Source organism: Cololabis saira, chromosome 4, assembly GCF_033807715.1.
Source record: "Cololabis saira isolate AMF1-May2022 chromosome 4, fColSai1.1, whole genome shotgun sequence".
NCBI lineage: Eukaryota > Metazoa > Chordata > Actinopteri > Beloniformes > Belonidae > Cololabis > Cololabis saira.
Window position 1 is genome coordinate 13,820,495 of NC_084590.1, and position 16,368 is coordinate 13,836,862.

The 16,368-nt window shown below is 39.4% G+C and overlaps 1 protein-coding gene across 2 annotated transcripts in view; it reads right to left on the minus strand.

Annotated features, from left to right (window-relative positions):
• Positions 1-16,368, minus strand: part of ankrd13b (ankyrin repeat domain 13B) — an 84,979-nt gene that overhangs the window by 13,366 nt on the left and 55,245 nt on the right. For both annotated transcript variants that reach the window (XR_009782486.1, XM_061718946.1), the window contains exons 9-15: positions 13,278-13,344; positions 11,797-11,878; positions 8,365-8,429; positions 4,831-4,967; positions 2,268-2,425; positions 1,840-2,028; positions 590-753 (exon numbers count right to left, since the gene is read on the minus strand). Coding sequence is in view for 1 of the 2 variants with exons in the window: in XM_061718946.1 (XP_061574930.1) it covers positions 590-753; positions 1,840-2,028; positions 2,268-2,425; positions 4,831-4,967; positions 8,365-8,429; positions 11,797-11,878; positions 13,278-13,344 (862 nt within the window). In the remaining variant the exon portion in view is untranslated. The remainder of the gene's footprint in view (positions 1-589; positions 754-1,839; positions 2,029-2,267; positions 2,426-4,830; positions 4,968-8,364; positions 8,430-11,796; positions 11,879-13,277; positions 13,345-16,368) is intronic.

Consider the following 16,368-nt stretch of genomic DNA (forward strand, 5'->3'; position numbering starts at 1 on the left):
TTGGCATCTATCATCGCTACGGTAACGCTTTTGACTGAGAAAAGTAATGCGCATCGTCGCAGGATCTAGACGCACATTTTGATGTATAACACACCTGGGTGCACATTACGGTTCGGGCCGCATTAACTGCCGAAGGAATGGCATAAATTGCGCCAAAATTACACGATTAATTCAAAATGGCCGACTTCCTGTTCGGTTTCGGCCATGGCGCCAAGAGACATTTCTTTAAGTTGTGACATGATACAGGTGTGTACCGATCTTCGTGCATGCACGTCAAACCGTATTGTGGGGCTTGAGGCACAAAGTATTCTAGGGGGCGCTGTTGAGCCATTAGGCCACGCCCATTAATGCAAACCATGAAATATCAAATTTTTCGCCAGGCCTGGCTTGCGTGCAAAATTTGGTGACTTTTGGGGCACGTTTAGGGGGAAAAAAGGTCCTCATTTTGTCAGAGGAAAAATAAAAACGAGAAAAAAACAAAAAACGAGCAAAACAACACCTCCTACAGATACAATAGGGCCTTCGCACTGTAAGTGCTCGGGCCCTAAATAACGACACGCTGTGTTCCTCCTGGTGTGTGAGAAGTCACCTGATCGTACTCGGATCCGGCCTCCAGCAGACTCTGCTGTATGGCAAACTGGAGCAGGTCCTCCTCCTCCTCCCTCATGCTGTCTCTCTGTTTGCCTCCCAGCATGGTGTAGCCGGGCGGGGGCTCGAACACGCACGGGGGGATCTCTCCAGCCCGGCACGACACTGGTCCACACGGAGGTGGTGGTGGGGGGTTACAAAGGACAGGGGGAGCAGAGGAGAGGAGCGGAAAAGTCAAAACAGGAGACACATTTCGAAGACGTTGCACCGCTTCATTCTTTGTATTTAGTGAGTGAACGAGGTTCCTTCGCTGCGGTGACTCGGTGAGCTACACCTCTACTTGGCACAGGTGCAGGTTCAGACCGAGCTGATGGGATTAAGTGAGGAAGACTGTGTTGAAAAAAATCGATTTTCCAATTATAAATCGATTCGTATGTCTAAAGATCGATTTTTTTTCATCATTACAACTTTTGGTATTTTTTTGTTTATGCCCAAAAAAGGAATATTTTGTTGGACACCAGAATAACTAGTGCCATGTTTTTTGCCTTTAAATATGTTTAAAGGTATGAAAACATTAAAGTTTTCAGTTATAATTGCATAAATTGTCTATTTCATTACTTTATATACTGTCTTGGGGTTACATTTGCATAAAATGCTAAAAACCAAATTCTCAAAAATTAAAAACCCAAAAAGACTGAAAATGGAAAAAATGAAACCGATTTCATACGTCCTGTGTTTGCTGCCCTGGATCTGTTTGATAATTCTGACCCACACGATGTTTCTGAAAACAGTTATATCAGCATTCTGGGAGGTGATTGGTCCTTACAGCATCATTAGCTGCCAATACTTGCTGTTGAATCTCAATATAATACTAGTATTAATATGTTGCATAACTACACAGTCATATAATTCATGCAACAGCTCAAAAAACAGTTTTAATAACACTAACCCAAATCGATATCAGTATCGGAATTGAATCGAATCGAATCAAATCCTGAAAATCGATTCAGAATCTTAAGAATCGAATCGATTCTTGACATTTGAATCAATCCCCAGCCCTGATGACGACTGCAAACCATTATCTCTCACACAGCACAAAGCAAAACATTAAAAGTCAGACAAAACACCATCACCTGATGCTTTTTGTGAAGCCTGCAGAAAAAATGCTTCCGGACATGTATAAACCTTGTAAGAGAAAACAGCTCCAGCTGAAGAGGAGCCTGAAGGATTAAAGACTGCGCGTCATCTTACTGGTGGAGCTGGAGCTGGAGACGCTGGACGAGTCGCTGCCCGGAGAGGGGGTCTCCGTCCTCGGGGGGTCTCTCTGTCCCTCCCCGTCTGCCACCATCTCATTGTCGGTGCGGACGCCGGCTCCCTCCTCGCAGCCGTTCAGGTTGCTGAAGGTGATCCTGGCGTTCAGGATGTGGTACAGCGGGATCTCTGCAGAACGAGAAATGGAGAGAAATAAAGACCCGTCAGCTGTCAAGAGTCCCCGGCTCCCTCTCATCCGCCACTTAACCAGCTCTTCTGCTAGTGACTGATCTCCTCCGTCTTTCTACTCCCTCAATTTGATCAGTTTATTAACTTTTCATCCCGGTGTCATCCCCGTCGGTTAACCAGCCCACATTTTCACCTCCCTCCTTTCATTGCACCATCCATCTCACTTCTGGTGCGCTCACCGATCTTGACAGGGAAGCCGGGCGGCAGCCGTAGAGTGATGAAGTCCCGCAGCTTAGCGAACAGGGCGTTGGAGATCGCCATGAGATCGATGATAGGCACCACTTGCTCTGCCAGGGACAGAGGATGGGACTCGCACAACCACAGCTTGGCTTTGAACCTGGGGGACGACAACATGCACGCACACATCTGAGGACACCGGCCACACCGGAGACACCAGAGACAGACTTGGCCGATGAGGATCACCACATTCTGACTTGAGCTCAATTAAAGCAATTTATGTCCTCCGGCAGACAGTTCTTTGGCCAGAGACACAAAAAGACATTGATTACATCAGCCAGCAGCGGCTGTCAGCGGGCTGCTGAGTCGCATTCAGGGTCAGGCCAATCAATTCCTTTACTCTAATTTGTGCAGTAATTAACACATGATTGAGAGGCAGCTCTACGTCTGCGTGGAGGATTCGTCCTCATCATGTCCCGTCACTTTTCATTCCGGGGGGGAAGAAGGATGGAGCCTAGGGTTGCCACCTTTCAGAAATAGAGATAAGGGACGCCCGGATTTCAGCAGCGCAGGAGCCAAAAAAAAAAGCCCCAAAACTTCTAAACTGAATAAAAATGTGTTTATTTTATATGAAAAAACAAAATGCTTTGATTTAAAGTTTAAAGTGCTTTAATAGCTTTGAACTTGCATGACTGTACAGACAGACAACCATACTAACAACTGAAATAGCCTCCTATGCTACGTATGTCCATATAGGCCCAGATGTAATATAGCCTACAGGTGAAGAATATGGTGTCAAAGTTAATTTATTTCAATAATTCAACTAGAATATGGTGTAAAAGTTAATTTATTTCAATAATTCAACTAGAATATGGTGTAAAAGTTAATTTATTTCAATAATTCAACTAGAATATGGTGTAAAAGTTAATTTATTTCAATAATTCAACTAGAATATGGTGTAAAAGTTAACTTATTTCAATAATTCAACTAGAATATGGTGTAAAAGTTAATTTATTTCAATAATTCAACTAGAATATGGTGTAAAAGTTAATTTATTTCAATAATTCAAATAGAATATGGTGTAAAAGTTAATTTATTTCAATAATTCAACTAGAATATGGTGTAAAAGTAAATTTATTTCAATAATTCAACTAGAATATGGTGTAAAAGTTAATTTATTTCAATAATTCAACTAGAATATGGTGTAAAAGTTAATTTATTTCAATAATTCAACTAGAATATGGTGTAAAAGTTAACTTATTTCAATAATTCAACTAGAATATGGTGTAAAGGTTAATTTATTTCAATAATTCAACTAGAATATGGTGTAAAAGTTAATTTATTTCAATAATTCAACTAGAATATGGTGTAAAAGTTAATTTATTTCAATAATTCAACTAGAATATGGTGTAAAAGTTAACTTATTTCAATAATTCAACTAGAATATGGTGTAAAGGTTAATTTATTTCAATAATTCAACTAGAATATGGTGTAAAAGTTAACTTATTTCAATAATTCAAATAGAATATGTTGTAAAGGTTCATTCATTTCAATAATTCAACTAGAATATGGTGTAAAAGTTAACTTATTTCAATAATTCAACTAGAATATGGTGTAAAAGTTAATGAAAATACACAAATCGTGTCCCGTATTAGTTCAATACGGGACGCAACATTTTTTTCTCAAATAAAGGACAATTCTGTATTTTACGGGACGGGTGGCAACCCTAATGGAGCCGGACCGGACAGACCGGCCAAGATCGTTGAGCTGCATTGTCTAAAAGTTAAAAAGACCAAATGAAACCAAATGCTTTAATTAATCATTTTGTTTCCTTTTTGGATGCCAGACTTTTTTTGAAGTCCTCTTAGTGTTTCTGTTCACTTTTTTCTGCTTTTTCCTCCCAAAGAGGTGCTGAAGGATTCCTTCATTTCTTATATCTGTCACGGTTTGGTCAGTTTGTGTTTTATTTTGAAACCCGTGTCTGTGTTTTAGTTCTGTCTTGACTTCCCTGTTTCCCATCTGCCCTGATCGTCTGCAACTGTGTCTCATCAACCCTTCTGTGTGTATCTGGTCTTGTCTTCCCATTGCTCCCTACTGGTCCGTACTGTTTGATTAGGTGTGGTTTTTTGGCTAGAGCTCTTGTGTTTTTGTTAATCCTGCTCTGCAGTGCTTTTGGTTTGTTTTCGGTATAAATAAATCACCTTTTTGGAACTCCTGCACTTGGGCTCTCATCCACCCATTCCTGACAATCTTGTTTAGATTTTTTTTTTCTTTTAATACAGCGGCGTGAGGAGGATCTGTGAGTCGTGAGTCATCCAGCGAGAGCTGCGTGACAGACTGCAGAGACGTTTATCACTGCTTGACTCCGTGGCAGCTCTGCAAAAGCCTCAATTCTCACATGCATGAATTTGTTTATCAGCCAGTTATCCATCTCTGACCTCAGGATCGTGGAGGCGGACGTTACTCCGACCCACACACGCCCCACGTTTTGGCATTTCACCGTGAGCCTTGAGGACCCCTTCACTGAACGAATGCCCGTTTGTGTTCCCGGGACGTCTGCGTCACCTCTGGGTCTTGGTGGTGAGGTGGCACGGGTGGCCGATGTCCCTCTGGGTCGGTGACAGGCTGGGGTTGAAGTATTCCTCGGCTGTCAGCGCGCCAGGGTTCGTCACCGTGGGAGACGACATCTGGGTCACCAGAGCCTGGAGTAGGTAAATTATGAATGAATAACAAATGTCTCCAGGAAACCGGATTATCATTAATCAGTATCAGTGCAACAGTACTTAAGGAGCTCAGCTTTCTGGCCTTTTAAAAGTAGGCGCTTTGATATTTTCTGTTATGCGACAAAAAAAAAAACCCAAACCAACTCTTTATCAGCAGAAGTGTGTAACAGATTGGACATGCATGAAAGGGTAAAAGAGGAAAAGGTGACCTGATTTACACTGTTTCCAAAGTAAATAATCACTTAGCTGCACAGAAACTTTCATCTGGCTAACCTGCATGCTCCCACTAAGAGCTACCTCCTAGCATGTACGGGCTAGCATCATCTCCATCACATGGTCCAGCCCTGAAAATCTACATGAAGTCCACAGGAACCAGACCAATTATTTGAATCAAATATAATAATGAATCTGTCCTGGCTACGAGGGGCCTTTATCATCCAGTCTTTCAAAAATGAATCGTCAGAAAACGGCTGATTTTATTTTGTGAACATGTATGACAGCTAGGAATGGGCGATATTTTACCGTTCACGATAAACCGTCAAAAAAATTCCCCACGGTAAGAATTTGTCATCTCACGGTAAAAACGATAAATTGAGGAAATGAGCCTGAAAGAAAGAAAGAAAGAAAGAAAGAAAGAAAGAAAGAAATGAGCCTGAAAGAAAGAAAGAAGAAAGAAATGAGCATGAAAGAAAGAAAGAAATGAGTCTGAAAGAAGAAAGAAATGAGCCTGAAAGAAAGAAAGAAAGAAAGAAAGAAAGAAAGAAAGAAAGAAAGAAATGAGCCCGAAAGAAAGAAAGAAGAAATAAATGAGTCTGAAAGAAAGAAAGAAAGAAAGAAAGAAAGAAAGAAATGAGCCTGAAAGAAAGAAAGAAGAAAGAAATGAGCCTGAAAGAAAGAAAGAAAGAAAGAAAGAAAGAAAGAAAGAAAGAAATGAGCCTGAAAGAAAGAAAGAAAGAAAGAAAGAAAGAAAGAAAGAAAGAAAGAAAGAAATGAGCCTTAAAAGAAAGAAAGAAAGAAGAAAGAAATGAGCATGAAAGAAAGAAAGAAAGAAAGAAAGAAAGAAAGAAAGAAAGAAAGAAAGAAAGAAAGAAATGAGTCTGAAAGAAAGAAAGAAAGAAATGAGCCAGAAAGAAAGAAAGAAAGAAAGAAAGAAAGAAAGAAAGAAAGAAAGAAAGAAAGAAAGAAAGAAAGAAAGAAATGAGCCAGAAAGAAAGAAAGAAAGAAATATTCCCGTTGATGACACTTTTTATAATGGTTTTTTTTTTTTTTTTTTTTTTTTTAAACCCAAACCAACTCTTTACCAGCAGAAGCGTGTAACAGATTGGACATGCATGAAAGGGTAAAAGAGGAAAAGGTGACCTGATTTACACTGTTTCCAAAGTAAATAATCACTTAGCTGCACAGAAACTTTCATCTGGCTAACCTGCATGCTCCCACTAAGAGGTACCTCCTAGCATGTACGGGCTAGCATCATCTCCATCACATGGTCCAGCCCTGAAAATCTACATGAAGTCCACAGGAACCAGACTAATTATTTGAATCAAATATAATAATGAATCTGTCCTGGCTACGAGGGGCCTTTATCATCCAGTCTTTCAAAAATGAATCGTCAGAAAACGGCTGATTTGATTTTGTGAACATGTATGACAGCATGTCGTTAACTCTTGCTACCAATTTTGGAAGCAGCTTGTTTGTAAATATATTTTGTGCGTCAATAATAGTCAGAAGACAATTTCAGTGCTTCCTCTTGTTTTTACATTCATTGACACGTTTGTATAATAGTTAGCATGCTTGATAACCTGCGGGAACACAGCCACATACGGGCAAATAAAAACATTACGACTTAGCACTGATATTGGAGAGAAAAACAAGGTGAAACAACATTGTTTTGAGTCTATTTTCCTTTTTGTTTTTCCTAAAATAGTCATTCCAAGTGTGGATCAGCCATCAAACTGCTGCATTACAGACCTGTCGCTGGCAACATCGTTAGTCTTTTCATTCACTTTGAGTCATTACCAAGATTAGTCTTTCACTAATATTGTGGTTTTGTCTTAATTTAAGCAGGATCAGATTGAAATGATCTATTGGCCACTTACTTTTTAAAGATGTTTGCATATGCAGTGTTAGTACTCGCTCTTTTAATCTTTCTTGTGTGGCTGCAAAAGCTTGACAAATAAAGCGTCTCAGTATCAGGCAGACAAGGACGTGACAACAATAAAAAACTATCTGGGCAATAACACAATGCCAAGTGAGAAAGACATAAGCAGTTGTCTTAGAAGAGTAACAAAAACCATTTCTAAACAATTTAGCAGCCAGTGTCTAGAGTGAGTTAGATTATAAGTGGAAAAAAGATTCAAGAAAGTTGCAGATCTTGCCAGGAATGCACATCAGTGGCTTCATGTGTGCTGAACAAATGATGTCATGGTGAGAAAAGCTATATACCGTTGTTCATGGAAAGTTTTATTTCCCTTATACCAAGATCTGCTTTAATTTAAATTTTTTAGGCATGTGTAAAAAGTTTTTTTTTGTTTTTGTTCTGAGCAATTTTGCATTATCCCTTATTTCACTATAAAATTGCACAGTACAGAGATTATACAACCATCTCACTTAAGACAGTTTTATCTTTAACTTTACACTCACAGATCTTTTGATGAGCCTCACAAAAACATTCATTTTGATCAGGGTTACCCAAACCTTTCCCAAACCACTGATCTGACATTTTCAACAGATCTGACATTTCCTCAGCGAGGCGTTCAACGAATGCTTCACAGCAAAGCTGAAACTAAAACACAAGATACGAAGACGTGTCTTATGTAAGCGCTCAACACAATAGATGTTCACTCCTCTAACGAATAGATGGCTTTCATCTATTAAGAATGACTTTAGTATATAATTATCTCCTCTTAAGCATTTTGGGTTAACAAAGTGGAATCAAATCTGCATGAGAGCTTTGCAAGTGCACCAAATATCTACAGATTGAATATTAAACTAAATAAAAAGAAAAAAAGGGCAGTTTTTAAGGAGAAGACAGAGTGGAAAGATAATAAAAGTAACAACGAGATAGGACAAGTGAAGAGAGGATAGAGAAATGGGATAAGGAGAGAAGCATGAGTTACTGATGCCCTCCAACTGCAACAAATAAAAAAAAAAACAATCAATATTCGAGAGCAGGTTTGGAGCCTTGAAGTGACAGAGAGTGAAAGGCTGCAGGGATACTCGCCTTCTGAGAACACAGATCAACAACAAGGACTCACAAACTCCCCGATCCATCCAAGGAGAACATGAGGCGACACTAAATATAATTCACTCAAATGCCACCACAACAAACGCCAAAACTATGGTTTTATGTGATGAGTTATATTGACTGAGTACTCACCGCATTGTTTGGCCCCATGTGTTGCTCCGCAATCCCCAGGAAGTTCTGCAGTGGCGTTTTCCCACCTGCTCACAGACACACACAATGACGAGTTGAAACATGATTATAGTACCGAGGTATAACTTTAAACTGTCAAGTTGGTCTTAATTATGTTATAATGACCATGATTTTTTTATTTTATTTTTTTTCATTGTCTTTTTTTCTTCTGTGCATGATGCTTTTCTTTCTTTTTTTAGCTACTTTTATTATAGTGATTGTTTTTGTTTTTTTTCATTGACTTTTTTTCTTCTCTACTGTGCTTGATGCCTTTCGTTTTAGCTACTTTTATTATTGACTCACTTGTCTTTTAATTACTTTTATATTGACATACTCTTATATGTCAAGAAGAAGGGTATATACTGTATATATGTATTATTGTTGTTATTGCTATTATTATTCTTTTATATATCGGATATTCTTATATTGCAAGAAGGGGCCGGACTAGATAAGCATTTGCTTCTTCCTGTCCCTTCTTGAACAAAACTGGTTGTGCTTTATTATTGTTGTTGATGTATGGTGTTTTTTTTTATTGTTTTGTTCAAGATGAATAAAGATCAAATCAAATCAAATCAAATTTGTCTCTTTTTCGTTATAGTTTGTTTCCAAAGCAGGTTGATGTCACTGCTTATTTATCAAACAATAATGGAGCAGTGGGCTCATTTATTTCCACTGCAGGTTTATACTTTTTTTTGTTTTGTTTGGTCCAATAGTTTGTTCCAAAGAACTTACTGCAACATATCAGCTTTTGTAAAGTGCCTTTATCATCCAGCTGGTGCAAAATTAATAAAATCATGGTGACTCTAATGGAAGGAATTGAAGTTTGAGCAGCTGCGTATGAGTAGAGTTCATTCAAAATACAGTCACTATCAGTAGACCTCACATCTGAGCTTGATTGATGAGAAATTATTGGAGGGAGATGCTTTGGAAGCACACATCAAGTGATCGATCAAAAGCAATCTCTGCAGCGTCACTACCGAGGACCGAGTCACAATAGTTCAAGTTTACTGCTTTAATGAAGAGTTAAAATGTTTGGTAGTAAGAAAGAGACGTGGGGAAGGAGCATATAATCCTTTGATTATGCTTGTTTGGGACGTCTTGTGATTTGTGGGCAGATATGAGGAGACTCAGAATGTGTGTCTCAGTAAAAATTACCTGAAGAAGAGGAGAGTGAATTGGGGGAGAATAACATGAAAAGGTTCAAGAGTTAGCTCCAATTTGCAAAATATGGATCACGTCACAAAAAAACTCAAGAAAGTAATTGTGGTGGGGGAAATGAGAGTTATGGGAAATCAGAAAATCCAGTGTTGCAAAAACAACTTAACCACAGCGCCTATAGGGGGACACTGAGGGAAAAATGAGCAAGAATGCCCTGTGCTGCTTTAAAGAAAAGGGTTTTCTCATCCAATCCTTCCAAACAAGCCATATTTATTCTGTCCTTTTCTACTTACATTTGTCATGGTAATTAAAACATGTAGCACTTGAATGTGTTGTTTTAAACAGTATGATCTTCTGAGGAACCTGCTTGGCTGTCTACTCCTGAGAAAATAAGCAACTGTCTTGACTCGTTTTATTTTGTGAGTGATTCCCTCAATGTCAAATGACAGATGCCAAATTATGTGGAAAGGATTTGATACAATGCAGGCAGCAACAATTGCTCCTCTCTTACATTGCTCCTCACTTGTTGACATTGTATTAAAGGAGCTGTATGTAAGAGCAATAATAAAACGAATCATAAAATGACCCCGATATGTCAACAGACATTTAAAAATCATGTTCATTTCAAATACTTATGTCACTGACAACAGCACTCAAGCCAGGATATTCCAGTTTAAAAAGAGGAGTTGCAGCCCTCAACTGATGTTTATGTTGTCATTTTTTGTTTTGGCCTGAAGCTCCACCCTCCACCTATCTCCCAATCACCAAGTCAGTATTGTTTCTGAAGCTCCACCCTCCACCTATCTCCCAATCACCAAGTCAGTATTGTTTCTGAAGCTCCACCCTCCACCTATCTCCCAATCACAAAGTCAGTATTGTTTCTGAAGCTCCACCCTCCACCTATCTCCCAATCACAAAGTCAGTATTGTTTCTGAAGCTCCACCCTCCACCTATCTCCCAATCACAAAGTCAGTATTGTTTCTGAAGCTCCACCCTCCACCTATCTCCCAATCACCAAGTCAGTATTGTTTCGGCATCCGGGTTGCCAGCTCGGCTCTAATTATCGCAGCCATGGCAGCCTACGTTCCTGCTGCATTCTGCAGCCTACCTGGCAGGGGGGAGGAGGGGGAGGGTACACGCCGCTCAACAATATTTTGAAAGTGACTGCAGTACCAGTTTTGGCCATTTCTTACAGACGGCTCCTTTAACACAAAAACTGCGAAAACAGCGTTTTTTAAGATCCTCGTCTGGGATCTCACCAAGATTCTTCAGAAACTACAATGATTGTCATTTTTCTCTTTGTTTAGCTGAAGGTAGTTTTGTTTTATTCAGTAATTTACTTCCTCAAGGCATTGACATAACGCATTGATAGGACCGTGGTCATTTGGTGAGTTCCAGATAGATCTGGGTATCATCTGCATAGCTTTTATAAGAAACTTGGCGAATATAGAAAAGAAAAAGTACAGGTTTAAGAGGAGGTGGCCCAGGAATTGATCCTTGCGGGACTCCACATGTCGGTGTGGTTCTTACAGATTAATGATTACCAATACTCACTATGCAGTGATCTGAGTCAGTGATCACTGTTTAGCTAAAATGTTGTTCAAAGTCTTTATGAGCATAGTTTTACTATTATATGGTCAGAAGTCTAACTGAAAGTTATCAAGGCTGCCATACTTCCTCAAGAAGTTATTGATTTGATTAAAATTACCCCCTGTACAATCTTACTCATGAAGGGAGGGTTCGAAATGGGCCTTTTCTAGCACAGCTGTGCAGTTTTTAGTGTTGCTGGAAAAACAGAGAGACTAAAGCTACTATCAATACAAAAGACAAGAGGCTTCTTTATTATTCTCTATCTGTAAAACATTAGGCCTAAAATAAGCTGCACATGAACAGTGAGCAGATGGACAGATGGGGTCTATGACCTGCGCCAGTAACTTTCAGAATATGTGATGGTTGATCCTGGATGACAGCCACAGTCCAGGGAGAGAAACCTGATAATCCTGTTTGATTTATGATCTGAAGCAGGAGACGAGATGAAGTCACACGGTGAATGTTACAGCCTGTTACCCCGAGCCTCAAAGTGATCTCATCCAGCCCAGGTGAGAGGGATTGCTCATCGCGGGGTGTTTTATCAGACTTGTCAGTGTGGCTTGGGGTCACAATGATCATGATGGAGAATTTCCAGCTGCAGCAGCTCATGTCGTAGTTTGGTATCACCCTCCGAATGAAGTGCTTTACCTTTTGTCTTGTTCTTGTTCTGGTCTGACAGGTGGTCAGTTCTTGTCCTGGTGATGAGCTCAACATTGGACGCTGCGTACACCTGAGAAAAGACATAAAGCCTGTGCTCAGCATAAGCTAAGAAACTTAGGTGTCATCTTGGACCAATCTCTGTCACTCGACAATCATGTCAGTCATCTTGTGATTTCATGCTTTTTCCAATTAAGGAATATAGCTAAATTAAGATCCGTGGTTACCAAGGTTGAGATGGAGATGGTTGTTCATGCTTTTATTTCTTCTCGCTTAGATTATTGTAATTCTCTTTTTACCTGTTTAAATCAGACCTCCCTAAATCGTCTCCAAACTGTCCAGAATGCAGCAGCCCGGCTTCTAACTAGTAGTAGTAAGAGAACACATATCACTCCAATTTTATCCTCTCTTCATTGGCTTCCCATTAAATTTCGCATCCATTTTAAAATACTGGTGCTAACTTTAAGAGCTTTGCATGGCCAAACACCACAATACATCGCTGACCTCCTCCTACCTTATGCGCCAAATCGGGCTCTTAGATCAGCACACCAATCGTTACTGTCTGTCCCTCAAACTCATTATGAATCCAGAGGTGACTGTGCTTTTCAAGCGGTTGCGCCAAAATTATGGAATGCTCTCCCTTCACAACTGCGTTTTCTAGAATCATGTGAAGGCTTTATGAAGCAGCTGAAAACGTTTTTATTCAGACAGGCTTTTGGTTAACCGTTTATTTATTGTGTCTCTGCGTTGCGACTATGTTTTTAACATGCCAGCCCAGTGCTGTTTTCTGTACCTTGTTAATTTTATCTAGGTTTTTATATATATGTATACTATTGGTATCTTTTCTTTTTAATCTCTTTTAATTTGTGTGCCTTCTTTTAATGAAAAGCACTTTGTGATTTTATATCTGTGAAAGGTGCTATATAAATAAACTTTACTTACTTACTTACTTACTTGTATGTCGGCCATCTTTTAAAACATTCACTTTGATGTTGGTCTGTAGCACAACATCCTACATTACAGGACAGGAATCCCTCACAACTGACCTTACAAATCAAACTGGCTAAAACTTAAAAAGTATTATTATTCTGATTATCCTACTGGACCAAAAACCAGAACTAAACGTGTAGACAAAAGCACAAAAATACAAGTTTTCTGTTTAAACTAGAACATGGCAGCAGTAGCAACAGCAGCTATAATGTTTAATTGTACTTTTTCAATATTTTTCACCTTTACGTGGTATAAATTTCCAATTTTCACAATCTCTTAATACTTCTCTGATGTATATAAAATGGGCTCAAGGAAATTTTTTTTTGAGTGTGCATGACTCCATGACCGAATGCTAAATATTGTCAGAATTTAATAACTGCTGGAATGATTTATTCCATCGTGGCCTCTCAGGAAATCTGGGCCTGAGCTTTAACATTATCCTACCATTGCGAGGTAGATTAGTCTCAGCCAACGGCCCTTACCTTGGCTTCGTATCCATTCACCGTCTCCGTCTTCTCGCTCTTCCAGCCCAGGATGCCCGTCTTATTCCTGCAAAGGTGATTCGACACATCCCAGATCAGATCTCCGTGGTCTAAAGCTGTTCAGTCCAAATGTCGGTGGATCTGACGGTCATCAAAGCGATCATCAGATAAACACATACAGCAAACTCACACACACAGTGCTCTGGAAGGCCTTAGTGCTGTCACACGCTGGGAGAAAACAGCACCTGTCCTCCTCGTCTGCCAGTAATTAAGATCTGCAGTTCAGCGTACAATTATTGTAGGAAACCTGTCCAGGAGTTAGTGAGGCATATCTCATCTTCATCTATTTAGTCCTTGTGGAACAAACCACGGAGCTGTCAAGGTTGTTAATTCCCTTTGTAGTAGCCTTTTCATATGAGGTAGTGCTATCATTAAAATAATATGACTCCCTACCTGTAGCTTATTTGCACAAAGGGTGGTGTGTGGGGAAAAGGATGAATTGTACATTTTATTTCGTCCTTGCCAAACTTCTTTACTAGGAACAAACTCAGATACTGGCTCTTATCATTGTAGACTCACGTACCGCATTAAAAGAGGCCCTAGCGCTCATTACAGCTTCATCATTTTACTTTGTAGGCCTCTTCGATCATCTGATTGGTCAAAGATGATGTACCGGACAGTTTTTTATTAACAATGCTGCTGCTTCAATGTATTATTGTGATGTATTTAAAAAGCAAGACTCTAAATGAGGCTTGATCTCTTGCAATCTTACTAAGAAACCATCAGAAATGGAAACGATTGATTACCTCGGCTCTGGCCGTGGCAAAAAAAACCTGAATAAGCACAATATAGCCTCTTTCAGCTTGTATTGTTACTCAGTTACTGAGAATTTATTTAATTTTGTCATCATTAGTCAATCTCCAAACCGCAAAACTGCAGCACCGTAGTTTTTGTGCAAGGCTGCGAAAAAGGTACATTAACTCAAGAGGTGGATGCCCCGTCTGGGCCGCTTGACAAAGTGGTGTGCTTTAAAGCATCATAAATAGATTATTGGCATGTAGACAGGAGTGCTGACTGAGGAAGATGCACAGAGGTGACACTGAGGTGGAAGTGTGACAGGGAGATGATTACCCCCCCAGCCGTCCCCTCTCCCTTCTCACCTCGCAGTCCTCCCTGGTTTTTCCCCCACTCACTTTTTATCGCTCAGCTTTCACCTCTCACCTTTGTGTCTCTCTTCACTCACCTGTCTACCCGCAACTTGTTATTCACCTCGATTCCCTCCCGCCTGCAAAACCATCAATACTCCCCTCTTCTGGCAGAGCTATTGTGCTTCAGCTCCCTCTTCTTATCTTCTCTTTCTTGCTCCCTTTCTTTAAAATATATTTTTCCATCTTCTTTCTTAATTTAATTTAATTTATTTTGTTTAATAGGGACAATGCAGGTTTACATGTGATCACATTCACTCATTACAAACAAGCCAATGTGACTGATGTTCTGCATACAGAGATTATAGCTATTGCTAGTTTCCATCTCCTGTCCCTAGTTAGGCTTTTAGTAAAAGAAAACGAAAGAAAGGAGAAAAAGAATACAAAAATACATTCAATTTTCAACATGCAAAGCTATATCCTATTTACAATTCTCAGCTTGCAAGAGAGCACCCTATTAGCGGTTACAGGTGATTAAAAATGTGTACATTTCTGATTTTGCTTCAACCAGTCTTTGACATTTTTAGTAAAAACCTTAAAATCTTGAGTTGTTTTTATCTCAGTTGGCAGTGTGTTCCACATTTGAGAGCCCTTTATAGAGAACGCTGACTGCCCAAAGGAGGTCTTACGGCGTTCAACCTTACAGTTACCACTTGTTGTTCCCCTGGTGATCCTACTACTATTCTGCCTGCTAACTAACTTACATAAAACATCTGGTGCTAGGTTCTGTAGACACTTAAAAACCAGTTTGAGTGTAGAAAACTTTAAGAAATTATCAAAACTAAGCATGTTTGTCCCTTCTCACCCTTTACCCCCTCTAACCTAAGTTTTTCCTTGTCCCCTCATCTGTCCGTCACATTTATGTGATCTTCCAGACAGTCCAGTGTGATGGTGAAAAGTTTTTCCATCGTCAGTGCCTCTGCTCGGCCCACTATTCACCCCTTTCTCAATGTTCTTTTTCACCTCTGTTGTCTCTGCCGCCCTGTAAGTCGTAGTCTCTCATATCTACCTCTGCCAAGTCGATGTTCCACCGTGTGGCTCGCAGTCTCCATGTTCAATGAGCCGTTTTACAGGAAACATAGAGCTGAACTTTCCTGAAGTTATCTGAGCTGGATTCACTCTGAAGATAAGTTTTTGCTCAATATCAGCCTTAGTTCTACAACCTTTTACCTTTTAAGGTAAAATAAGTCATAAAGGATCCCCAATAGTGTTTTATTATGGATTAAATGAGATGGCTTACAGGAGAAATATGACTTTTCTGGGCTTGAGAGCATATCTTTGGATGTCTCCAGTGACTACTCCAAAACGTTGAGATAACACAACCTTGTCACGTTGTTTGGGCTGAAAATCAGTCAGTGAGCTGCTCAGACCTGAAGACAAACCCAGTCTGAGCAGAACAACACTGCAAAAACTCAAAATCTTAACAAGAATATTTGTCTTATTTCTAGTTAAAATGTCTCATTTTAGTAAAAAAATTCTCATTACACTTAAATCAAGACTCATCACTGGAAAAAACAACAATTTTCACCTGTTTCAAGTAGATTTTCACTTAAAATAAGTAGAAAGTGGTAATGACAAGTCATTACCAGAAAAATAACTTATTTGACCATTTTCACCTGTTTCAAGTAAATTTTCACTTGAAATAAGTAGAAAAATCTGCCAGTGGAACAAGATTTTTTTTGCTTGTAATGAAAAGATAAATCTTGTTCCACTGGCAGATTTTTCTACTTATTTCAAGTGAAAATTTACTTGAAACAGGTGAAAATTGTCAAATAACAAGTTATTTTTCTGGTAATGACTTTTGTTTTAAGTGTAATGAGATTTTTTGACTAAAAATGAGACATTTTAACTAGAAATAAGACAAATATTCCTGGTAAGATTTTGAG